Source organism: Urocampus carinirostris, chromosome 5 (assembly GCF_059441175.1).
Source record: "Urocampus carinirostris isolate Australia breed hairy pipefish chromosome 5, RoL_Ucar_1.0, whole genome shotgun sequence".
Classification (NCBI taxonomy): domain Eukaryota; kingdom Metazoa; phylum Chordata; class Actinopteri; order Syngnathiformes; family Syngnathidae; genus Urocampus; species Urocampus carinirostris.
Window position 1 is genome coordinate 20,825,945 of NC_142353.1, and position 27,522 is coordinate 20,853,466.

At 39.0% G+C, this 27,522-nt stretch overlaps 2 protein-coding genes across 2 annotated transcripts; both read right to left on the reverse strand.

The window, feature by feature from the left end:
- Positions 1-5,200: 5,200 nt before the first annotated feature.
- Positions 5,201-6,139, reverse strand: foxd5 (forkhead box D5). The gene has a single exon (XM_088334985.1). The coding sequence runs from the start codon at positions 6,137-6,139 to the stop codon at positions 5,201-5,203; it is 939 nt and encodes a 312-aa protein (XP_088191111.1).
- A 4,036-nt stretch (positions 6,140-10,175) lies between these two features.
- Positions 10,176-27,129, reverse strand: zng1a (Zn regulated GTPase metalloprotein activator 1A). Its single transcript, XM_088336128.1, has 16 exons — positions 27,020-27,129; positions 26,693-26,826; positions 25,609-25,695; positions 25,200-25,296; positions 24,966-25,057; positions 23,745-23,804; positions 22,977-23,014; positions 22,102-22,148; positions 20,705-20,791; positions 20,538-20,582; positions 18,680-18,736; positions 14,875-14,926; positions 11,915-11,983; positions 11,739-11,804; positions 11,466-11,592; positions 10,176-10,387 (listed from the first exon to the last, which is right to left on the reverse strand). Exons 2-16 carry the CDS (start codon positions 26,790-26,792, stop codon positions 10,320-10,322), a joined length of 1,092 nt encoding a protein of 363 aa, XP_088192254.1. The 5' UTR covers positions 26,793-26,826; positions 27,020-27,129; the 3' UTR covers positions 10,176-10,319.
- Between the last annotated feature and the right edge of the window lie 393 nt (positions 27,130-27,522).

The following is a 27,522-nucleotide window of genomic DNA, read 5'->3' on the forward strand; positions in this document are numbered from 1 at the left end:
AGCACTGGGAGGGTCCAGAACACATGTAAAAATAGACTCTGACTGATGGCACTGGACAGTTGGGACAGGACCAAATAACAGTCAGCAGACAAACACTGTTTGAATGGTTCAGCCTCCTTACTCTAGTGCACACTGTTGCAACCCTGATTTCCGTTATCTTTTTGTTTGACCATTGCTTGTTTAATATTTTGTAACCGGGGGTCACATCTTCTACACCACAGACATGATTTCAAAAATTCACTTTGATATAAGGAATCAGGGAAATTCAAGATTCTCGTACAACAGGGGTCCCCTAAGGTTTTCCTGCAAGGACCACATAACAGAAAAAGTGTAATGATTGCCTAAAATGTAGAAAAATATTGTTTTCCAGAAAACCACAATCAAATAACCCTCTTGAATTCTTCCCAGAACAAAAGTCATACAATTCATGATAACACTACGTATGGAATAAACGATAACCAAATACTGTATTATTTGTTATTGCGACATCCGTTGCAGGCTCTGGTCATCCTGGAAGAGGGATTATCTCATGTGCGGCCCCTTTTCAAGGTTTCTTCATTTTCCTCATGTTGAGGTTTTTTACTTTTTACTTTCCCTCATGTAGGTTTTAGATCAGGGGATTGTGTAATAATAGTCTGTAGTTTGCAATAATCTGTGGTCTGTGAAGCCATTTGAGTGTCCTTGTGATTAGGGGCTATACAAATAAACATGACTTGACTTGACTTAACTATCACTTTTTCGTCTTAATAGGTCGAAGATCAGCTTAGTTGTGAGAGCACTGTACCACCCGTGCTATAGATTACTTGAGAAAAGGCATTCGATTTTATCTCATTATCCCACTATTTTTATTCACGATACCAGAGACGAATGTTAATTGCGTTGTGCGTTTCGCATGTTACAAAGATAATGAATTATATTCAGTTTTTCTAATCTTTGTAAGCATTGTGTGTCACAATTGTCTTTGTAAAACGCAAAATACACAAAAAATTAAAATTTGCCTCTGGTAATGTGACTGATGAATAAGATAATGAGATAAAGGTCGATGCCTTTTCATAAATTATCTAAGTAACACAGGCATGTCAAACATGCAGCCCTCGGGCCAGACACGGCCCATTGGATGATTCAATCCGGCCCGCCAGAAATTTCAGAGTATGTCAAAAAACGAAGCGAGCCCCTAGGTCATATTTGTTAAAGGTTAGGATTTTTAAGATAAATCCAAACCGAATTTTCACTTTTGACATAGGGCATTCATCCATCCATCCATCCATTAACTGCGGCACTTATCCTCAGTAGGGTCGCGGGGGTGCTGGAGCCCATCCCAGCTATCTTCCGGCAGTGGGCAAGGGACACCCTGAACTGGTTGCCAGCCAGTCGCAGGGAACACGGAGACAGACAACTCAGTCGCTCATTCACACTTAGGGACAATTTGGACCAAACAAGCACAGGAGGAACATGCAAACTCCACACGGGAGCGTAATACGCACACTTGTTTTGATATTAAAGGCGGTTGCGTGAGATTCACATCCAATAGGCCAGATCATATGAGCCGACAAAAAATAATTTGAACCAAGGAGAGTGCCTCCTTTAAAACCGTGCACCAAATGGGTGTGGAAATACGGTACAATAATTAGCTTTTTTATTTTACCATTGACTACCGGTAAGCGGCGCATGAGCTTCTCCTTATTTTTTCTTGTTTTTTCTTTTCTCCACTCCAGACTCTTGTGGCCGTTTCGAGGCCATGTTCGCACAGGTGTTTACCAAATTGAGAATGAGGCATAATCAAACATATCTTGGGAGGGGATGGGGGTACCATTAGACTGGGGCATTAAGCAGATTCAACCTTTTTCTTGGTAAATTTGGTTTATTCTGCTTTTGTATTGTTTAACCCAATTAGCACATATTGTTAACACTTTCCACTTTTGTTCACGACCCTGATTTCTTTTGGTGCCCACCTAGCCACTTGATGCCCTATACCAGGGGTGGTGAACAAGTTTGACTCAAAGACCCGACATTTTTAAATGTGAGACTCAAAGAGCCACACCACGCACTGACCTGCCATGACCGACAGACACACCGAAACACACACAATTAAAAATACATTATTTCCCATAACACACCCCTCTCCTTATAATACAAGTATTGTTCTTGCGTTGATTTCAAGGAAAGTGTCCACCCTCAATACACACAAAAAAAAACTAAACATGAAACAAGGCAAAGAGCCACAGTATATAAAAAAATATGACGAGGCAAAGAGCCCCATTCTTATTGGCCGAGAGCTACATGCGGCTCTAGAGCCACATGTTCGCCACCCCTGCCCTATGCAGTGCGCGTTATGTGCGTTTGCAGGCTACGGCCCTGTATACGACACACGAATTATTTCAAAAATGCATTTTGGTATTCGGATGCAACCAAATACTCATAGGCTTTCCGTTGAATTAAAAAAAAGTTGCGTAGCAATAGCTAGTCACTGACGCCACCGAGCGGCAAAGAGCAGATAATGCAACTAATCACGAGCTTTGAGAACAATTGACGTATGGAGACCCTGATCCTCCCCCATGTTGAAAGAAATGTATAAAATAAAATATCCATACGTATATATGCCATATAAATAAACTAACACATAATAAATCATATAATACCCAGATATATAGCATAAATGCAATTTATTCTTACATGTATGCATTTTGTGCAGGACTTGAAAAATGCATGTGTCGGAATGTTTTTTAATTATTATTTTGCTGTTGCTGGATCGAATTCATTCGATTTTTTTCAACTCAGAGAACAATTTTACTTCTCAAGAACACTTTTGACACTGCAGAAAATAGACGATGTGATACTTCATACCATTTTGACTCATTTAGAAACAAGAATGTACACATTTGTAAAAGTTCAATACCCTTTGTAACTGTATATATATATTATTGTTAGAACGATTCATTATTGAGTCATTTTCAAATATGTTTATTTTTTATGGTGACTTAAAAGAAAATAACACACTGGTGGGTAATATGGTACACTTACCGTGACAAACGATTTTATTAAAGTCAATAAATATGAATACTACATTTTAAGCCCGATATACGGTTGGGGTATTAATTAACATGGGATTGTAGATATAGCTACTGTATACGTGATTCAATAAAATTGGGAGGCCGACCAACGGTTCAACAATTAAAGTCTGTGCACAAAAACGGGAATGATGATAATTTACTATATCCTGTATTCATGTGATGTAGTTCTATATATGTAGGTATTTCCTTTTTAAGGACAAATTGATTTGATTGACTAGAAATTAAAGCTAATGTTAGCGTTGTTGATTGCTTGGATGTACATATATGTCAAGTCATTTTTATTTGTATAGCCCTAAATCACGAAGAGTCTCAAAGGGCTTCACAGATTATTACACTATATTACACAGACTATTTTTCAGCCGACGAGAAGAGTAGGTTATTCATATGCTATGGAGTAGAAGTGAGTTTTAAGTTTAGATTTAAACCTTTCAAGTCAAGTCATTTTTATTTGTATAGCCCTTAATCACAAAGAGTCTCAAAGGGCTTCACAGGTTATTACACAGACTATTTTTTCAGACTATTATTACACCATCCCCTGATCTGGAGCCAACATGAGGGCAAGGAAAAACTCAAAAACCTCAACATGAAGAAAATGAAGAAACCTTGAGAAGGGACCGCACATGTGGCACCCCCCTTTCAGGATTACCAGACAGCAAAATATGTAAAATCTTTGAGCAACTTTTTTGTAAGGGAGGATGTGGTACCCTGTATTATTTTGTTTAAACAATTATTCATAATAACTTTCAAATTAAAGACACTTGGTAATTTGAAACGCAATCATTAGTATTATTGGTTTGCCTATGTAAGTTATTTTGGATTGTTATACCTTTAAGGGACTTGCGAAATGTATGACAGGAGATGAAGTTCCAGGGATGAAAGAAGAAGTTGAACTTCAGATAGAACTGAATAAAAAGTTGCCTCTTAAGAAGCTGAAAGTGAGTCATTTCAAGGGGGCAATAATATCATGCATTGATGTAACGCAAATCTACATATTCATAATCAAATTTATTTTGAAATCTAATTATAAAAACGATAGCTTTTAAGGAATTGCCTCACCAATTAGAGCAGAAGAAATAATACACAGACCACGGATTTCGGCGGATGTGTTTTTAGCAAGAAAACAATGCTTCTCAAGTGTCAAATGAATACAGACAGACATAAACAACAATTCATTTAGTCTCAATTGATAAAAAAACTGCAACAATTGCAAAATCTCCACAAAACGGTCAATTCAAATATACTTAACACACACTTTCCCTTCTCAGTCGTCAATATGCTCCCCACTCCAAAATCGTTTAATATCTAAACCGATCAAATCGATAAAATAAAGTAATTATAAAAAACAAGAAACCACGGAATTCCTTCCAGAACATAAATATCATGCAGTGAAATATTTCTTCAAGAAATAAGTGATACGTGTCATAGATAATGACACAATAATGACTACTACTACTCATAAAAATGTTTTCTTAAAGGGACAGTGTGTTTTGTTTGACCACTAGATGTTGCTGTATTGTGTCATGTAATCAAAAACGAGTGCTAAAAAGAACAAGGAAGATCATAAACTGTGGCAACTCAAGGTATCGTCAACCGCATTACTTTTCTTGTCAATATTTTTGAGCAAGAGGTTTTTGGACTTTGGGTACCGTTAGCAGCAAAATGGTATACAAATATGTTAGCGACCTCTAAGTGTTTAAAAAATGCACATTTACATACCTGTCATATTAATGTTTTCTGGTATTTTATACACTTTATGATTATTTCAAATTGTGTAGGCCAATGGGCTCCAATCCGGATCATCTTGGTCACTGCCAGCAGATGATAACATCATTGTGTATTGCTAAAATTGTTGCCGTTCACTCACATTGTTAACACAAATTATTTTCTATATTTTACATATTCTGTCGTGCTGTGAGAATATTGATGCTGTGTTGTGTTTGTAAGAATTGCAATCATAATCAGGGGGGCAATTGGATGAGGTTTACAGGTAGGCAATTTTATGATAATTCCTGCATTTCTGCTTATAAATTCAATCCCCAAATTTGTTTTTAGTATATTGAGGTTTTTTTTTTACCGTTATGAGGTACCACATAATACATACTGTCCCCTTTAACAAACCTTATACATCCTCAGTAGTGTGGGTATGAAAGTAGTCGTTCATTGAAGACATGAGCACCATTGAGCATGACAGAGGACTCAAACGAAATTCTAGGGTTGCGCGGTAGTGTGTGGACCAAGGGGTTCCTTATTAAACAGGAGTAGGCAAGGGGGGTCTGATTCTGAAAGGCACAAACAGGAGCCGGTTTGCTCATGATGGAGTCAATACTGAAGGAGCATTTGTTCTGCAAGCCACCAATGGTAGGTTCTGGCATTTCCGTAGTTCTGAAGTCTTTGGGTCCGGAGCACTTCTTTTGAAGATGCGGCAAAAGATGATAAGGCGAAGGAGGAACTGTGAGAACCTCCTGGAGTGGTGGATAACCTGGTCCACCCGGGACGATGCGCCCTTGCACCGGGTAGGGATGCCCGAGAGGTCGGCAATAGAACACCAGTCCGTCCTTCTCGAACTCGGGCTGATTCCGCTTGAACCGCTTCCTGCGCCTCAGAAAACTGCCATTGTCGAACATATCCTCCGAGGCCGGGTCCAGGGACCAGTAGTTGCCCTTGCCTGGGTTGCCCGGCTCCCTTGGGATTTTGACGAAGCAGTCGTTCAGGGACAAATTGTGCCGGATTGAGTTCTGCCAGGCTGGGAATTTGTCCCGGTAGTATGGGAATTTATTGCTGATGAAGTCACAAATGCCACTCAGTGTGAGTTTCTTCATGGGGCTCTGCAGGATGGCCATAGTGATGAGGGCGATGTAAGAATAAGGGGGCTTTACTTGGCTGCCCCCTGCAGGCTTTCCGGGGCAAAAGCCCTTCTCCCTTTGCACGGAGGACTCCGACACTGAGAAGTCCAAGTCGGGCACAGAGCCCAGGTTCGACTTTTCGGATTCACCTTCAATGTGGATCTCGTTTTCCTCCAGAGACAACTCAGGGTCTGGAGAAGATTCGCACTCACCCGAAAGTATCATGGCAGGAAAGTTTGAAAGTCCTGATCGGAACGAAAAACGGCGCGCCGTGCGTACTCTCTTGGAAGTCCCGATCGGTACGAAAGAGGACGCACCGTGCGTAAAATCATGGAAGTCCCGATCAGAACGAAAGACCACGCTTCGTGCGTAAGATCTTTGAGTCACTTGCTATAGCCAGGTGTGGCTAGGAGCTTTATAAATTGGGAGGCCCAAAACACACTCGGGGTGGGAGGACTCTAAGGACCTATCAAAAGATCCCGGCACTCCAGGGGGGCAAAGGGAAAGAGCGAACAAGCGAGGGGGGAGTCAACGTGGAGTTTTAAATCTCCATGTATTTGCGTCTTTAGTGCAATAATTTTTAACTATTGTTTCATTTGAACAAGGGCCTAGTTTAGGCAAGACGGAGGGGGCATTGTCCCACCGATACCGAGGAATTATTGTTTTGTCACCACCAATAAGTGATCACTTGAAAATCGCAATGCCAACACCAAACCCACACCCTTGCATTAAAAGCTCAATTTAGGGCTTTTTTTGAACAATTTTATTATATTAAAAGTAGAAAAATATATCTTCCTTTATCATTGTCATTGTTTTGTTGCCACCATTATGTTATGATGAAACCTTTTTTGAGCCAAGGCACACTTTTTCAGGAAAAATCTCAAACCACGCGATTTTTCAAAAATGTTAATCCCCAGCATAAGTTTCATTTACTTATGTCTTTATGTTGATTTTTATGTTAAATTGATAGTATAAAGTTGTTATCACGTGTGACAAATACTTTTTTACTGACATAAGGCGCCCGCTTTGAGACTGGGAGGTTCGGGTTCGCGCCCCGGCCGAGTCATTCCTAAGACTTAAAAAGTGGTCGGCGGCGCCCTCTCTTGGCTGCGGCTGCATCGGGTCAGATGCAATCGACATTTCGTTCTGTGTACATTGTTACACAGAATGACAATACAAGGAAATTATATATATATTATTATATATATATATATATATATATATATTATATATATATATATATATAAAAATAAACCAAAATATGTCTCATGAGCAGATAATTAGTACTGTATATGAAAAGGGGCAGCACGGTGGAACAGTGGTTAGCGCGTGTGCGGCACAGTTCTGAGGTCATGAGATTGAATCCTTCCTGTGTGGAGTTTGCATGTTCTCCCTGTGCTTGCTTGAGTTTCCTCCGGGCACTCCGGTTTCCTCCCATATTCCCAAAACCATGTCAGGTTAATTGGCCGGTCCAAATTGTCCTTACGGATGAATGAGTGAGTGAAATGTCTGTCCCTGTGTTCCCTGTGACTGGCTGGCAACCAGTTCAGGGTATCCCCTGCCCACTGCCTTAAGACAGCTTGGATAGGCTCCAGCCCCCTCGTGGCCCTAGTTAGGATAGACTGTCTCCTGCCCACTGCCTGAAGACAGCTTCAATGGGCTTGGATTTCCCTAAAATATAAGTAATAGATAAAAATGGATTTTTAAAACTAGGGATGTTTGATACCACATGTTTTCATCACTCAATTAAATGGTACTCTTCGGTAACAATACAAAGTATAGGGGCAATATTATCTAAAATTATTTTCCCACTCAAAAATAATGGCTGCTATTTCTAAAGCATTACCATTAAGCCTTAAGATATTGTTTTCTGTTAAATTGCATTTAATTGTTCATAGTATATCCCTCGAAATTGGGCTGCAAATACTGATATGAGGGCTTAAAAAGCCCTATACTAGGTATCGGTATTCTCCCATCCTTATTTTAACAATAATATGTAGATTACTACATTGAGTAAAATATATATATATATGGTATCGATTTAACAAAAATTCAAATGCCTCTCTATAGAAATGTCATGTACCGGTACTACATATTAGTATAGGTGACGCTATATTTTCTGGGTCATCGCATTAAAAAAGACATATGATATACTATATACTTTTAAAATATAACAGCCGTTTTGACACTCTTAAAGACAAGGCTATATTTTGTATTTTACATTTAGTCGCATTGTTGTGATTCCTTCACAGTGCCACCACCCGCGGGTTTGTTTAGTTTGTCACCTCGGGATGCCCGCGGGGAAGTGTGACCATGAAAATGGCCGTGGCGGGACGTCTCACGGAGCGGAGAAGAAAAAATTGCCAACCAGGACAATCAGCATCAGAATCGAGAAGGAAACGGTGCCGTTCGCTTCAAACTAGGCCAGGGTCCGGGCGGTCGCAGATGGGGGGATTTATGGGCTGGCCTTCATCAAAACAAAGTGAGCGCACATCAACATTGCAAATGAGGCAAGCTGGGAAAACTCCACCTACTTCCTCACCTGACTTGTGCGCGTTAACGTGCGCGCGAAAGCGATGGTCCCCCTCGCGTTAAACGGCAGCAAATATCAAACTTGGCGTGTACAGACTTAATTTAAGGTGAAAGCTGAGACACTTCAGAAACGATCTGTTAATCATTTATGTGAATGATTAATTGAAGGAAAAGAACAACTTAGTTGACTATTGCACATGAGTAATTCCCATAGATGGGCCGCCAGGGCCTGCAAGGACTTTTCTGCTGGCCTAAGAAATGTCTGAATCATGTGATGTTGATTATATTTTGCCCATGAATACTTGTTAAATAATTGCCAATTGTTTGCCAGCTTCCTTTCATTGCTTTCCCCCTGGTTGCGCTGCTTCCAGACGTGCCCTTTCACATTTAACCAATCACATTTCATGTGTTCCCAGGATCAGAAATCTATCTGGAGGCCTTCACAATCAGTTCTGCAAGCCCCGAGGCATAACATAATTGCATACCTGTCAACCTGTACGATTTTGCCGTACAAAGTACGTTTTTTGTGCATTTTAAGACGAGTACGACGTACAAGGAAGTCTGTACAGAAAAACCTTAAAGAAGACGTAAGGAAACACCAGCTGTTTCACAAACTGTGATTGGCTAGGTGTCAGTGAGGGAAGTATCGCAACGAAAAGGTGAAGAAAAATACAGTATCCTCATGTCCACTGCTTCTGTTGAACTAGAGGTAAGATCGGGCCTAAAAATCCCGCACGATTTGATGGGGCGGGCCCGAAAAATAACAATCATGAATGGCGAGAGAGATGCCCAACCTGACTTAATAATTGACATTTCCGGGCCCCAACTCTTACCTCTACGTTGAACGGACATTTTCAGCCCATAATCGAAAAAATACTTATACCAGAAATATTACAAGACAGCTTCTATGGCGATAGATAAGAACTTTTCTATGGAACTGAACTCCACAGATAATCTGTAAGGCAGGGTAAATAAACTATTCTTCATAAAAGATAAGAAGGTGAATTTTGTGCACAAATAAAAAAAAATTTTGGTGAGTAAAATGTGGTGATATTCCTAAATAATATTGCAATTCTATTAGGTGATTATTAATGCTTTTTTTAAATGTGTAGCAGCTGTAGTAGATGTTTTATAGACATCAAACAGTTGAGAGTTGGATCAATTCAGAAGCAGCACTACTGAAGGCCTAGGTGTGAAATGGATGGCCCCTTTTTAGTGCAACGAAAACATAAAAAAAGTTCATTGTCTAATTGCTACATTTCCCACAATTCCTAAGTGTGTAATCTAAAAATGATCCCAAACATGTTTAGGAAGGGGCAGCACGGCGACTTCATGTTTAACACGTCAGCCCCCACGGGTGAGTGGTCCGGGGTTCAAATACTGCTTAAAGACAGGCCACCCCGAGGAAAGCCCGATCTCTAAAAACTGAGCAGGGTCAGGCCTGGTTGGTAATGCACTTGGATGGGAGACCGTGAGGGAATACCAGGTGATGTAAATCGGTCATTTGGATTTCTGCTGCGAAAATATTATACACCTGTATTTATAGCCTGGGATGGGCTCCAGCACGCCCGCGACCCTATAGAGGATAAGCGGTGAAGATAATAGATGGATGGATATATTTATAGCTACATCAATAAAACCATTGCTTGTGAATTGAATACATACACAAATCAAATATTTTACACAAAGGAGAAGTTTCATTTATTTTACATACCATTTAATTACATGAACGTCAAAACATCAAGAGCTTTATTTAACATGATCCATCCTCTGGTATGCTTCATCCTTTTCACTGACTAGCAGGAACACAATCCGTCTCTTCTGGATAGTCCGAATTCCGAAGACTGATGCTTTCCAGGAGAAGAGCTTCTAATTACTTATGTTTTAGCAGCACAGTGGAGATGAACTGCTGTTCTAAAATATCTTTGTCCAAATTTCTTCCTGCAGATTGAAATAACTATGTTACTTGGACACTTCACACATTGTACAAGTACCTGCTAATATTTCCATTTCTCCACTCAACTCGCGGAAAATATACAAATTGTAGCATGCTGCAGATTATTTGTTACATCGTCTGACTGCTAAATGTTCCTTCTTCGCACACAATGCAATACTCAACTCTCAATCCGCTAGCAACTTTAACAAAAGGTGGCTGTTTTTATACTTGCCACCAAAGTACAACTGAATACAGTTACGGTGGTGCCCTATCAAGCACCAAGTATAAGGTCCATAAATTTCTCCCTAGTGATTTACTGATATTCTCCCTGCCGTATATACTCACATCTAATGTATTTTCACTCAACAAGTACTATAACACGTTAAAAGTTTGTAATCCTATTTTCGTTGCTACATTGTGCGTTACTGGGTTTTCACGCTACCTAATAAATGCAGATCATGTGTTACAATATCCTCTAACTGCTGAACAGTCCTGCATCACTAGCTTTGTAACACACATCCCTCGATTCCCCAGCAATAGTAATGAAGGTTGGGTGTATTTTGATATATTATTAGAATTATTACTACATACAAAGTACCGTATTTGCACAATTCTTTTTTTTGCATTAAACCATACATGGAGAGAAAAAGGAAAACGTTTTGGACAATACTTAGAAATGGTGGAGTACTTTGAGTGGTTTGAAGCCAAGAGACAAAATGGATATGAGGTGTCTCAGCTAAGTGTTCGTCAAGAAATATGAAGGGTTTAGTCCTTCTTTTTAAGTGGCTATTTTAAGGCAGTTTTCGGGGTCGCTTCAATGCGAATATATATACGGTAATTTGTAACTAGATAGTTATTTTCAGAGTAACGTTTCTTTTGGGTGTCAGTAATATGGGGGCACATAATAACCTTTTCATGAAGTAACTAGTAACTGTAACTAATTATTTCCTTTCAGCCCCAACACTGGACAAGATGCAATGTAAATTCCAACCCCAGTCCTTTTTTGTCAGTGATGAAGACTCACTCATGCTTCAATGATCGCATTCAGTGAACATTTGCAAGGACGTGTGTGTATTTCTTTACCTATAAAGACCAACCGGCTGATCCGTGGCTGCTCCTCCCAAAGCTGGGGAGTCTCATTAAGCTCATACAGTTCGTGGACCCCCTGCAGCATGACTTGGTGGGCTTTGGTTGCCAACGACACCATTCCCTTGGAACACGAATGTCACATGTTACAAGTGACAGATTAACCCGCAGTGAAAGAAAAGACCAGAGGACCGATGAATACAGATAAGGGAGCTGGGTTATTGATGGCAACCCACCCACCACCGTGGCAACTATTGTGCTTTACTGTACCTTTAAGCGGATGACAGTCATGGCGTTCCCTTCTTTGTTTCGCAGCGTCTTTTCCCAAAGGAGATCCTGCAAAAGAAAAAAACTTTACTTTCTTAAAGGGGCTGCATTGTAAGGGAGATAATTGGACTAGGGGAGTAGGCATGCAAAAAGGATCACAACATGTGTTTTCTTTTTACCTGAATGAAAACATTCAGGGCATCTTCTGAAAGACTTCCCGCCACTTCAAAGGTCACTGTTAAAATACTCTAAACAATGAGAGAGGCTTCATTACAAAAAGAAAAAAAAACATTTGAATGTTACGTATTATCCGGACTATAAGGCGCACAAAAAAACCCCAAATTGCCCAGGAATTGGAATAAAGAGCCTTCAGCTGGTACAAAATGCTGCAGCGAAGCCTTTAACTAAGAAAAAAAAGTTTGATCAAATTACCCAGATTTTAGCCAACCTGTATTGGCTCCCTGGTTAGCTTAAGATGCTATTTTAAGGTTCTGTTGGTAGCATACAAAATCATGCATGGACCTTCTCCCTCATATCTTTCAGATTTAATTTCCCCCTATGTTCCGGTCCGGAGCCTTCGCTCTAAAAATGCTGGTCTACTAGTGATCCCAAGAGCCAAGAAGAGATACGCAGGTTCGAGAGCGTTCTCCATTCGGGCCCAGGTGCTGTGGAATGCTCTTCCCCCTGAGATTTGATCTGCAACCTCAGTGGAACTGTTTAAATCTAGGCTTAAAACACACTTCTATTCTATAGAAAGTAAATAACCTATATTTTATGTTAACAATATCTGCGTATTATTTGCCCTCATGTAGGTTTTAGATCAGGGGATGGTGTCATAATAGTCTGTGGTTTGCAATTATCTGTGGTCTGTGCAGCCTTTTTAGACTCTTTGGATTAAGGGCTATACAAATAAACATGACTTGACTTGAATGTGCGCCTAATATGCGGACAAAATTAGAAATGTGGTACCATACATAATTATTGTACGGTCGATAAACTTATCACTGACCACAGTTGCTTAACAAAGGAGGAACTGGGGATCAAACCAGATAGAAATGACCATCAAATTCTAACCACCAGGCCGCTAGGGATATGAATGGTTGTTCACAATTGCATAACATTGGATGCAACTGGAATCGAACCCAGATTGCGGGGAGGGCGCCGGATCCTAACCACTAGAGATAATAGGACACATGAAAAGGCATTAGGTATTATCTCTGTCTTACACAATTTTTAGTCACGGTAGCAGATAAGTAAGAGAGATGAGGAAATAGAAATGGATTTAAAAAAAAAAAAAAAGTTTTGTTTCACTTTTTCTCATCTCAAACTATGCATTGTAATTAAGAAAAATCTAGAATATGTGCGGTTATGTGTTTGTATCTTCCAGGATGACCATATTACTTTCCACAGTGCCAATATTTCTTAATTTAGTTCAAAATCTCATGCGTTTTGTAAAGAGTCAGCGATACAATACTGAATTCTAGTAGTCCCCAACCTTTTCTGTACTTTGGACTGGTTCACAAAATTCTCATAGCCTGGTCCAATAATTAGTTGGTTGGTGTGGTAAAAGGATAGTGGGATGTTTAGACGCGTTCTAACAGATGGGCAGGGCACCCGTAAGATGCGGCAGGGGTAAACCAGTGAAAGCTGCGGGCCCTGCTGTTGAACAGAAGAGCGTGTTGGGTCACCCTGACCCAAGTGACACGGTCGCTTTCGTGTGTCCCGTTTGATCTGGAGGGACAAAAACATGACCAACTTGGGTGCCGAGGTGCTTAACTTAATTGGGTGCTTGGGCATTTGGGTTGGCCATGGTCCAAAAATGTTTGTGTTTTTTTGCTAATATTTCCCTTTTTTCTTTTCTTTTTTTTTATTATTTTCTTTGTTTTTCTATGTGTTTGTCTTGGTGTCAGTCACCCCTCTTGCGGGGTATGACCAGGGTATATATTATTATTATTATTATTATTATATAGATAGATGGATAGATAGATGCTGTTTTCTAAAAATACAACTATCTCCAAGTAAACCCTTTTTAACATGCTGTTAAATTATGCCTATATACAATGATTTCTTGTTACTTTCGTTTGCCAATTGTTCCCTTTTCAACATAGACTAATGATTATGTTATTAAAAGTGTCTTGGACTTAACCTGCAACGATCGAAATGTGTCATTTATCATATTTTATAATTATTTCTATGACATGATTTTACAATACAGCAAATATGTTTCTATTTGAGAAAGGACAGTGACATTTAAAAATCCATTATGACAATTGAAAAGACAGTCTGGTTGCTGATGTTGTCAACTAACTTGTTGACAACCGTAGCTCCACTCAGCAGCCTCCATCTGCGTAAAAGAGCCCACCCGAGCCTCGCCTCCCACTTCTCACCCTCTTTGCTAAACTTCCTTGTAGCATTAAAAGGGCACTTTGCAGATATTTGCTGTTTTTGTGTTAAAGCGTTAAGGTTACACACTTCCTTGTCATTTGGTATAACAACAGAAAAGCAGCCTTCTCATTTACATGAAAAGAGCAACAGGGTGAAGGATGGGTGGTGTGTGTGTGTGTTGGGAGGCAGGGGGTGCTTGAAGGTGGCTTAATCTTCACGCGGGAACCGGGTACGTGGAGAAAACAGACAACAATGGTGGTATTTACACACACAAACACGTCTCATCTGCGTCCATCCTGTGGTAAAACTTGAAACAATAGAAAGCAAATTGCAGTCATGAGGCGTTTACGCTCGTTTCTAAAGAAAAACGCATCGTGGAAAAAGACTCAAAAACACATTAGGAAAACAAGAAATGTGACATGAACCTGCATATGTAAAAGGCCTTTAAAACTGTTGAGATAGTTCCTAGTTTCTTTAAACCATGCATGGCCAAAGGGTTTACTTGTAAGGTAATACAAAAAACAACATCAAAAGGTTCCAAGTTGATCGCCACACACACAAAAAAACTGGGGAGGGAGTTTTCACCACAGTGTCGCCGCCCGAGGGAATGCGAAGCAGGTTTTTTTTTTTTTTGCCTTAAGGAGAACGAATTCTCTTAATCTTGCAGGAAATGATGTGTCGAAATAAATTAGCAAACAAAACACAGGGGCAAGGGGAGTGACAAAAAATGTAAAGCGGGAGAGTTAGACAATACCTTGTCAAGATGAGGTCTGCTTGGTTCCACAACATGCAACTTCTCTGCTAGTCTGTAAAGAAGTAAAATGGGATTGAATGAGATCTTTTTTCATCACAATTTTTTCATTCGATTAAAAGTGAAACTGTGACACACATAACCTTTGATAGTATGTCCAGAAATTACATTTTTATATACACTATTCTTTGCACTATAAAGGTGCACCGCATTATAAAGAAGCATGAAATTGAGACTATAATAAGGGCTACCGTTTATTCCTAAAAGTTAGGCTCTTTATTAACTTACGGTATAATTTAGTGCAAAACGATGTATGCAATGGGATTCAAACCTGGGTTGTGTTGGTGACAACGCCAACACTTATTCACAAGACCACAGATCCACTACGAAAAGGCGTTAGGTTTTATCTCATTATCACACTATTTTTACTCCCGGTGCCAGATACACTGATTTGCATAGCGTATTAGTGTGGTTTACTATGTTTATGTACGTAAAGGACCGTGTAGTGTATTTTGTTGAAAGACTTTTGTTTTCTACATTCTCTAACATTCGTTTCTGGGACTTTAAGGGTAAAATGGTGTGACAATGAGAAGTTCTAATGCCGTTTCATTTGTCATCTGTACCACTAGTGTTCTAGTGGTAAAATGTCTGTCCTCTCACTGCCACGAACAGTGTTCGAATCCAGTTACATAAAATGTTTTGCAATTTTAGTCAGCAATGAAATATAAATTATTGCACAATTACCGTAAAACCTAGGGAAGTATCGGACACCTACAAATATCACATGCATTTTCAATCTTATCCGCCGGACTGTGCAGTATATAAACAACAGCGGGCAGCACGGCGGTGCAGTGGTAAGCGTGTGTGCGGCACAGTTCTGAGATCCTGAGATCGAACCTTCCTGTGTGGGGTTTGCACGTTCTCCCCGTGCTTGCGTGGGTTTCCTCCGGGCACTCCGGTTTACTCCCACATTCCAAAAACATGCATTTCAGGTTAATTGGCCGGTTCAAATTGTACTTCGGTGTGAATGAGCGAGTGAGTTGTCTGTCTCTGTGTGTCCTGCGACTGCCTGGCAACCAGTTCAGGGTGTCCCCTGCCCTCTGCCCGAAGATAGGTGGGATGGGCTCCAGCGCCCTGGAAACTCTACTGAGGATAAGCGGTGCATATAATGGATGGATCTCTTTACATTAGGGAAGACTTTTTTTGGGGGGACACCAGGGTCAGTCATTTTGCCATGAACCAGAAAAAAGTTGCACTTTGATGCTGTTGTTGTTATATTAAATGATAATAGATAAAAATCCAGTATTTTTATTGTTTTGTATTAATGTATTTTGTATTGGGGCGGCAGTAGCTCAGGAGGTAGAGCTTGTCCGTGTTACATGTCGAAGTGTCCTTGGGTAAGACATTGAACCCCCAATTACCCCCAATAAGCAGGTTAGCGCCTTACATGGCTGCACAGATCACGGCCGCTATTGGGAAATGTGAAGCACAATGTAAAGCGCTTTGGGAAGTCATTGACTTGAAAAGCGCTATATAAATGCAGATCATTTCAATTCAAATGTATTGATAAATAGAGCACACGAACGATTGAGTAACACAATATTTTTACCCTGCATGTCATTATAAATCCATAGTTTTCCATGTTAAATGGCGAGTTATTCTTTTTTCGAGAACGTCCCTACTTTTTCTGTAACTCCACTTCCCTGCAGGTTGCATGTGACAATTTCTCAATGGCTTGCAGTGTTGATTACAGCAAATTATTAATTTCACCAAAATCATTTAATAGATATGGGATTGGAAAGCCAGTATTTTGGTATTCGTCTGGCACTGCAAACCTTGTGTGGTAAGGTCAAAGTGCGTTAGTCTCTGCGAATCAATTTTTAGATGTCACAAGGTAATATGTTGCTTTCTCTTTCCCATAGAAAAAAGTAAAAAGAGAACATTTTTTTCCCATGATTCAGTGTTGCTGGTCTACACGTTTATGTCAAAGTTTATCAACAAATTTGCTTTAGACAACTTTGTGATCATCCAAAGGAGTCATCTTTAAACACAAGACAGAGATAGCATTTCTGTCTCAACGCCTAGCATACATAAAGAAATAGTGGCGTCAACATCAAGTATGCGTACAAACACTTCTAAAGTTCAGAAGATACTAGCCTTGATACAATGAATAAAAAGACTACTTGCAAAGTTTGCGAAGCAGACCTTTGCATATATGATGTATAATAATGTGTCAATAATTTTACACAGGTCTTAACAAAGTATAAATCGCACCCCTGGGCCAAGCTATTAAAAAAAACCTGATTTGAAATCCGAAAAATTCAGTACAGATCTTATGCTTGTAATAAGCCTGTTTTTTTGTTTACAGGGATTTTAATTTATCATCAAAATGCATTTAAGAAAATGGAGAGAGGTTATTTTATGGATTTATGTTTTTACTGACCAAGCATTGTGCCTAATTGGTCTTAAATAGGGCATTATTATTTATTTTTGTACAAATCCGCATTAAATTTAAAAAAAGATGTATTTTTCACTGTACTTACTATTTCTTACGTTTATTATCATTTTCCACATACTGAATACACTTCATGCTAAATTCAAGAATAAACAAACAATGATCCAACTATTCGACTAACTATTTCAATCGTCGTGACTAGTCCACTATTAATATAATTATTAGTAGCAGCCCCTATTCAAATGTCTCAAGAAAAAAAATGTTAGAAATATTGCAAATTCTCTTTCAAATAGCATGAAATTTCTGTCCATTTTGAAATAAAAGCAATTCCTCTTCTTTCCTCTGTTGTGGACCAGTATATGTCCTAAATCTAACAGAATAATAAGCTCTTAACAATGTTAACCCAATGGATTACTGAAAACGTTACAAATGGCAATTAAAGCCTACGAAATATCCACTGTGGCCACCAAACAAACTCTGCCCATTGTTTTCCTCATCAAGTCTCAATGACCTCACAAATGTTTTGCCCAGCAGTCTGAGCCCGATGCTCTGTACCACACAGGCAGAGCAGTGGGAGGCCGCTTCAAACAGCCAAAGTGGACCCCACCTTCTCCCTCTGCAGGGGGAGAAGCTATCTGTTGGGACAGTGGGACAAGGGGGACTCCTCGGGAGTCAGTGGACACACACAGCTCTAATCCTCTGCAGCTGGCCTCACGCACACCGGATGAGGGCACGTAAAAAGAACTTTAACGCCGCTGCCCATTTCATTCACATGAAGGGATGAACACTGACTCTATTCATGACAATGATATTCTGCCAGAGGAAAGAAAAGGGACACACTGATGTTTGCTGTAACAAGAGGTGGGACAGGGGGGCATTTTATAAATGATTGTTAAATAAAAAGAAACATGGTGGGGGATAAGGCCGAGACGATTAGTCGATGTTGTCGACAAAAATGTATAATGAAAATGATCATTTATTATTACCAAAACGTTTTCCCCCCCATTTTAATCCATCATTTATTTAATTGGACAAGTTTATTTATTGATTTGTACGAACCCGTAGTATCTGCAATAAAACATGTATTTTTCATTGTACCGAGTTTTGGGCTCGGGCTTAAGATCTTATCTCTAATCTAGCTTTTCAATTCATCTAAATTACAATTTATTTATTTTCTATTTATTTAGATTTTCCCCTCAATTATTTTGGTGATGCTAACGAGAATTTTCTTGAACTTGATTATGTAACTATCATCCTAAATTTTAAGTTAAGTTTAGTTCCATGAAATGGACTATTTCAACAATATTCTTACATCATTAGATATCAACAAAACAATGTAATGTTTGCACTTACTTTGCTCCATCCTTGCTGTCAAAAGAGTGGAGGTCAAGAACTTCCTTGAGGTCGATCCTATGGAAAAATGGTAAATGGTAAATGATCTGCATTTACATAGCAATTTTCAAGCCACTGAAGACCTCCCAAAGCGCTTTACATTGTGCTTCCAATTTTATTGCCTAGCCTTTCAGGAGGTTTTTGGTTTTCGTGGAGAACAATCAAGTCAGCTCCCTCTAGGTGAGGCTCATATGTAAAATAAAAAAAGTCCATGAGCTACAAGTGTTATTTAAAATTGCTTATTTGATAGTAGAAAAAAGTACATTTTTTTTTAGGAGTTTTATAAACTATATGAACTGTGGGTTAACTTTAGCAAATAAATAATAACTTTTGTCTCAGGACGAACAAAATTATTAATAGAATAAGATGGGCTCGGTGTGTTTGGGAGGTTTTTCTGATTAACCACTATGTTGATGTTATGTGGCATCGTCAGTGTTGGGATTAACACCTTCCCTTGTAACGCCTTCCTAAAACGCAATTAATCTTTCGGTAACGAGTTATTAATGACATTTTGTAATACACCTGAAAAGGAGATCATGAATTACAATAATGGTTCATCGCTCAAGTAACATAGTACCCATAATTGGGCAGCAACACAACACTGACTACAACTAATGCACAAGGTGGCCATTTTTATAACTACCTACAAAACGCATACAAATTCATACAGTTACTGTGGCACCAGGCACAGAGTATGAGAATGCGTAATTTCGGAGTCTTTTCCCTACTGTATATACTCACATCTAAGGCATATTTACAACTATAAAACAAAATACTCGAATCAGGGAGTCAGTTAAAATGCACATATTTATGTGTGTTACCAGTAGTGAATGGTAAGCGAGTAGGAAGTGGGCGTGGCTTATACAGGAACAACTAAATAAATAAGGAAAACTTGAGCACAAAACTTTATGGTAAAAGAGTAACGAATTTTGCTCTTTAATCTGTAAAATGATTTTGGCAATACATGATGAAAATTGAAAAAGAGGAAAATCAAATGAAGAACAAATATTTGAGCGGTTTAAAGACAAAATAGATAGTGTCTCACATGTGTGAAGTTTATAAACTCTCAAGATTGTACAAGCCAAGAAATATGAAGGGTTCCACACTTTCACAGGTTGGGTTCACATATTTTCTTCTATTAATTTTGATTGTGTGGCTATTTTTAAACAATTATAGGGGGTTGGGTTCAATGCGAGTAATCTGAAGTTAGGTACTTACAGAGTAATGCGCTACTTTTGATAATCAGTAATCTGGAGCCCAACGGAACTACTTATGGAATGAAGTAACTAGTAATTGTAACTCATTAATTGTTTTTAGTAACATGCCCAAACACTGGGCATCTGCACTTTCTTCTTAGCGATGGAAGTAGTGCTGTTTCTGGTGGGGATATTGCGGGGGAGGTTCGTCAGACTATAAAACACACATAGACAAACAGACCCTCAAAAGTTTGATAGATGTTGTGGCTTGTGTTAGCCAGTTGTTACCTGCTTCAAATAACAGGCCAACAGTGTGTATGGAAACACATGGTTGCACGCAAGCAGGTCAGAGAGCAAGGCATCCTGGGTAACCAGACACCTGATGCATACTCAGTATGCAGCACCAGTGTTTTCCATCATTTGAATGTGTGTCAGGAGGAAGTGGAGGCGGGCTCTTAGGTGCAATGTCACGCCTACGCCCCTTCTACTTTGATATGAAGATCTGAGCAAGGGCAGCTCGTGGAGTTCAACTACCACTCTTTATAAACAAAAAAAGGGTCGAGAGGGCTTGCAGAGAGGCTTTATAAACTAAACCCCACTGTGAGTGTGACAGCGCTAACTACCTTGATCTTTGAGTTTCCAAGATCTTTGCCACGCCGTTAATTGACCTAGGGTTGAGAACAGCAAATGTTACCCATTTATTTAAAAAATAAACTCATTGAAAAATGTGTAACATTATAAGTGACAACACAAAGAACACACATTGAGTCATATACATTGAGTCATGTACCTGACAGAATCACGGATTTGAGTGAGCTCGTCCTCATTCACCAGATCAGTTTTGTTTATAATTGTCAGGTCAGCAAGTGCAATTTGTCTGAAAAAAAAACCACACACACAAAAAACCCATGACTTTATATTAAGTTTAGGCTGGGGTTGAATTGCAATCACCAAATGCCCAGGTCTGATTGACCAACATTTGAGTTAATGCATATCTTCTAGGTTTTGGAAGATTCACTGAGAATTTATGACAGGAGGTCATCAAGCATTTCTTCCCCAGGGCCATTGCCACCCTAAATAAGCAAGCAAAAACTAAAAAATATATATCTTGCCAATTGCACTGAAAAATCTCCACTCATATCTGATTTTTGGAATTTGTTATTCCTGCACAATGTTATAGCATTACTTTTAATTTTACTAATGTTATCATATCCCATTTTTAATTGCACTATGTTTACAACTAAGTCCAGTCTTCCAAGCACTACCTTGTAAATCCATCCATCCATTATATGCACCGCTTATCCACATTAGGGTCACGGGGGTGCTGGAGCCTATCCCAGCTATCTTGAGGCAGTGGGCAGGGGACACGCTAAACTGGTTGCCAGCCAGTCACAGGGCACACAGAGACAAACAACTCACTTGCTCATTCACACCTAGGGACGATTTGGGCCGGCCAATTAACCTGGCATGCATGTTTTTGGAACGTGGGAAACCGGAGCGCCGGGAGGAAACCCACGCAAGCACGGGAGGAACCTGCAATTGTCACACAGGAAGGTTAGATCTCATGACCTCAGAACTGTGCACACACGCACTAACCACTGGGCTGCTGTGCTGCCCTACCTTGTAAATACTTTTGCTTATTTATCCTGACCTTTTATCTTATTTTTCTCTTTTAAGTCTTGATTATGTGTCTACCCTCGAGTCACGTGTCAATGACAATAAAGTATTCAATTCCATTTTGGGAGGATACAAACCCTTCGCTTAAAAATCAAAAGACAAAAAGGTTAAACTGTTCTCATAATTTCTCATGTAAACAACTAGCAATGGTAAAAAGGGCAATTTTTAATTGAATCTGTTTGAGAACTACAATCCAATTGTGACATTTTCTGCCTGTTGAAACTGTAGTGTAAATGCCTTTCATAGCACATGATCAGGGACTGTGCGAGGTGAACGGGTGGCAGACAGCGCTCAAACGAATAAGTTCCATTTAAAAAGCAAAAACAAAGAAATCAAAAACAAGGGTAGAAGCTTTACACACAACCCAGTACTTTTGTGTTTTTGCCCAGCAAAAAAGAGCTTGTAGGGCTCACAGACAGAAAGACAAAATGACCAACAGCAAAAATCCCAATCATAACATGTGACTATTAAGAAAAATAAAAAATAAAATCACAATAAAAAAACAATTACCTTTCTGCCTCATTCACGAGTCCCTCTGGTTTCTCTTCTGTCAGATGCTACCCCAAAAAAACAAAAAAGAAATCATTCTTAAAAGTAGAAATTCACTAAATAATTGTGACGTGAATTTCCCAAAGTAAGGCTTAAAATGAAGACACCCGGATATCACTCTGCAAGTATTACGAGGTCATCAGAGGTAATCCTTCTTAGGTTAATGACCAATATCAAGAACAAGCAGAAGCCAGGAGTGTTATTCTTGATATACCCAACTTGCATGACACTGAAATTCTTGCGAGCAAATAAAATGATAAAAGTTACAAAGTGAAACAAAATGATAAGCTTTTTCTGTAGAACACATACAAGAGATACATGCGGGCATAACAGCTTCACTGGAAATTGCACTACGTCCACCAAAGGTGTTACCCGGCAGGATGGACACCTTTGCAACACAGTCTATTATGCAGGTGTCCTCTGTCCTGTTCTTTCTTAATAACTTCATGACAGCAGAATGTGTGTGTGTGTCTTTTGGGGACCCTGCTGGTGTCTATAATGTCTTGTTATGCAATCGCCAAGTTTCATTCTTATGGGTTTAGGGACATAAGGCTGAGAGTGTGAATGCATGGACATGTCAAGTATTAAGTAAGAAATTGGAATGTTTTGCCAATCTATTCTTAAATTAAAATAGGTTAGCCACTCGTTACAGCATTCTGCCTGACTTGTCAATGAGGATTTGTTTTTCACATTTTTCTAATGTTTTGTGTCTAAGGTGACTGCATGATGTTTGTCCGGGGTGATTTTTTCAACCCTTACTTACCTGTTGTCTGTGGATTTTTTTTTTTAATTCATTTGTAACATTTATTTAGAACAAACACAGTACAGCAGCATACCTTGAGTCCATACTTGGCATCAATGACAGTCACGATGCCTGAAAGACACAAGGATGAGTTAAATAGTTCTTCCTTTTAATTTGGGCACATTCTTGACTTAATTGCATGCAGCCTTTTGGTAATTTTACTGTTCCGAGAAACAGAGAATGATGTTTTTCTTGCTACAAATTTGACATTTGGTTAGCTGCACTAATATAACACAGCGGACAGCTGTCACATTATGCACAAGGACAGAAACAAACAAATGACTGATGACTGATACCAACTGTTTTTTGTATTACGCTTTTCTGTAATCCAAAACTGCTAGTAGAAGAGTAAATGTAGAACCCCAGGAAAAAAACAATTGAATATAAGCTAAACAACTCCACAAAAATTCAAGACATAATTTTCATTCGTTGATGAGCTTTTATCTTCAACTACCAAGTATAAAAATACATGTTTATGGTTTTAAGTGCAATGCATAAAATCACAGACCCTATTAAATCAATTTTTTTAGTGTCCAAAGAAACAATGGATATAATCATAATTTTAATCCCAAAAGAAAGGGCGTGGTTTTGGCATGGATGGAGGGGACGTGCCCCCACCAATATTGAGCAATTATTGTTTTGTTCCCACCAATATTATGTAATCACTTAAAAAATGAGCCATGTTTTCATTTATCCCAAGACTAAACCTTCAGCCTTGCCCAAAAGTGATTGTAGTAAAGACATGTTATCCATGAAAATGCAGCTAAAGATTGCTTGTGACTACAAAAATGAATTCTGTTACCATCCAGATAGATGTCACTGCCAAGCTCAGCATCCACCCAAAACATGGAAGCCACAGCACCTGACACACACAAAAGTGACATTGTCTTCACATGTGCATGCATTAAAAGAGGCAATAAACCATACACAGAATTTTTAAATTTGGATCTTAATGAGTCATACATATTGGTTTTCTTGAAAAATATGAATAGTAAAGTTGTGTGACCCAAGAAAATCAAAAATGGAAAGTCCAGGGACTCCGTGAACATATCAGTTCTCAATCGTAAAGATTGTTTTAAGAAGTTCTGTTTTTTTATACTTACAATGGGTAAACATTATTATTGTAATTTTTTACTTTATGAACAGTATAACACTATTTAAAGGGGATAATATGTAAATTTTGATTAATTGACATTCATGAAAGGCAACTGTCACATTGTAAATCAGAGGGTTCATATTTTTCTCGTTATAATTTGTCACTTGAGTTAAATAATTGGGATTTGCCAACAAGTTGGCTAATTTTACGAGGAGCCACATTTGCACACGATAAGAAATGAGATGGCGGTCATATGAGTTTGGCAAAAGTTTTATCGACAAAACATGTTCTAAAATGTTTGTGTGTAGACGAGTCAAGTTGTGTTTTTGGTATAGCCCTTAATCACAAGAAGTCTCAAAGGGCTGTACAGACTACAGACTATTACAGAGTATTACAGACCACAGGTTATCATTACACCGCCCCTCATCTAAAACCTACATGAGGGAAACAAAAAAACTCAAAACCTTAACATGAGGAAAATGAATAACCCTTAAGAAAGGACCGCACATGAGGTAATCCCCCTTCCAGGATGACCAGGCTATGGATGTTGCAAGGGCATCAACAGACAATACACAGACATTGTCAACGTGAAACAAAGGTCATTCATAAGCTATAGAATATAAGTGTGTTTTAAGCCTAAAGGTAAATAGTTCCATTGAGGTTGCAGATCAGTCTCAGAGGGAGAAAAATTCCAAGGTACCGGGCCCCGAATTGAAAACGCTCTCAAGCCTGCAAATCTCTTCTTGGCTCTTGGGATCACTAGTAGACCAGCATTGCATGTACCTACGCTTCAATGTTTTGTTAATAGCTAAACTTAGGTCAATGTTTATATGATAACACAACACAACCAACAAAGGTTATGCATTATCATTTTCAGTCTCAAATTTTGGCGCAACCCGAATGACAGGGCTCTATGTTTTCTGGTACCTGGATCGGCCAGTCCCGTGGTTTCCAGGAGTATGTAGTCAAACTTGCCCTTCTTTTCCATCAGGTTCTCAATAGCTTTAAGGCCATTGTCCCTAAAAATGAAGAACAAAAACGAAATGTAATTTAAAAAAAAAACAAGCATGAGCCAAACATGTAAATCAAATTCTTGCAAGTAAATGCATTTTTTCCCCAACACATCAATGAAATCCTTATACAAGTGATTATTAAACATACTTAACAGAGCAACAGAGGCAGCCATTCCTCAGCTCTAGCCATTCCTCATAAAGTTCTCCAGCATGGCTCACAGCTAAAGACTTCTCCAGCGCGCTTCCTTTAAAAGATTTAATGCACCACTATAAATAGAAATGCAGCATATAATCTAATCAGGTGGTTCCAGAAAGAATAATTAGAATTGTTATGATTCCGTCACCCCAAATGTATTTATAATAAACAATGTGTGGTTTATTGAATTATGTGGTATGAAAAAAAATGCTATACTAATCTAACAACTATTTGAAAAACTACGCCTTCTGTGAGCGTAGTGCATTAGAATGAAACACAATGGGTAATTTTACTGACACTCGGGATGGAACTATTCTGCCCTCTTGTGGCGAACTACAAGACTTCCAGTCAGTCATATTACCTTCTCCAAATTCATTCAATATGACTGCAATCCGCTTGTTGTGTTGCTCTGTTAGGATGTAGTTTAATAGCGTGGTCTTTCCAGCACCTTCAAAAGGAACACAAGATCAATAATCGAATAAGTCAGACTTTTTGGATTCTTGAAATGTTCTAAATTTTCAACTTTGTGGTGGTGGTTTATTTGTTAATGGGAAGGAAAGTTTATTTTATTGTAGGTGGAGAGGTGGACAGCCAAAATAAGGCGAAATTTAATTGGATGCTGATATTTAAGCTCTGTTCACTAATGACTGACAACAATATCAACAGCACAACGGACTGCACATCTGGTAGGCGCTACGGAACCCTAAAACAAGGAATATATTGTTGTCATAAATAATGGTTTCAAAACAAGGAACGAGCAGAGTTCTTTTGTACAAATGTCACAAAAATACTGCAAACGAGAAGGATACGGATGTATTTGGGAGAGTGAGCTACAGTATGTGTGCAGAGATCCGCCCATCCCTACCGCTCACTCATCCAAACTGCTCTAGGTACTTAGCTGGCATTTTCAGGTGTTTAATTTTTTTTCTGTGGGTTTTCATTATAAAGTGTATCAAAGGTGAACATACATTGTTTAATGAGCTTCCATATAAAAGATTCATTAGAGACATAGTCAAAAGGTTGTCTGTTGGGTTAACACCATGAGTGTAAACTGTAGTTAAAACTTTGTCCGATACATTTTAAACCGGGCAATTCAAATACCGGCTTCACATGCATCACAAATGGAAAGTCACAGAAAAGATTTCTGTGGCCCTCATTTTATCTCTGGGCCAGATGTACTCATGAAAAGATCATATATGGCTCACAAACCATACGTCCCCGACCCCTGCTCTATCATATAATTTCAGGACTTCAGATTTTATTGGAATCAAGTATTAACATTTTTACAAGATGTACGAATTTCATTCTAATTTATTACCATGCCTGCTTTGCATTTATAATCTGTGGTCTGTGCAGCCCTTTGAGACTCCTTGTGATTAAGGGCTAAACAGATAAACATGAATTGACTTGACTAAGGCTATCGATCTCCAAAAGATGTCTCTCACCAAGGTAGCCAGTGATGATGGTGACAGGGATCTGTCCTGCAGGTCCTCCAGACTGGTTGCTGATGGGGACCAGCTCAGGGCAATCGTCTTCATCTTCCATCCCATTCGGATCATCAAGCCACCTGCAGGATATTCTGTGTTACCAACACAAAGAAGGCATCCATACATTCTTCATCAAGCAAACAACATCGAAGCATCAATAGTATTTGTAACCCAATAGATCGCCCACTTTAGTTCCTTATACGAACAGCTAGCACAATTTATATGCCATCGTCTACTTGATTTCACAAAAGCAAACCTTTTCACGGGTTTAAAATGCACAATTACCTGACGCTGCAGGAAAAAAAAATCACAGTATATTAGCAAAGTGCCACTTGACAATATATCGCCGAACCAGTCGTAAACTCAAAAGGTAACAGTGCAGCACAGTTTACAAATCCGGCTACTAATGTGACAAGGGACAACAGTTCCCGAAGTGTTTTCTATTCCATACAGAAGTCAAAAAATAGAACATTTCAAACAAATCTTTAATAGATTTAAAATAAAACACAGCACAATTACCTGACGTTGCAAATAATCACAGAAGGTAAAAAGGTGTCACATCCACGATATCAATTAACCAGCGACTGCACTCGGTATACTCAATGGGTAATAGTGCAGCTTTGTTTATAGTCCGGCTTCTAATGTGATAAGGGACAAAGGTTCCCTAAGTGTTTTTCATTTCAGACTGAGGTAAAAAATGAAACATCAAACATGTTACTCAATATCAAAATATAGTTTTAATGTGTTAAAAGTAAAGCATGAAAAAAGAGAGGAAGAGCAAGAGATGG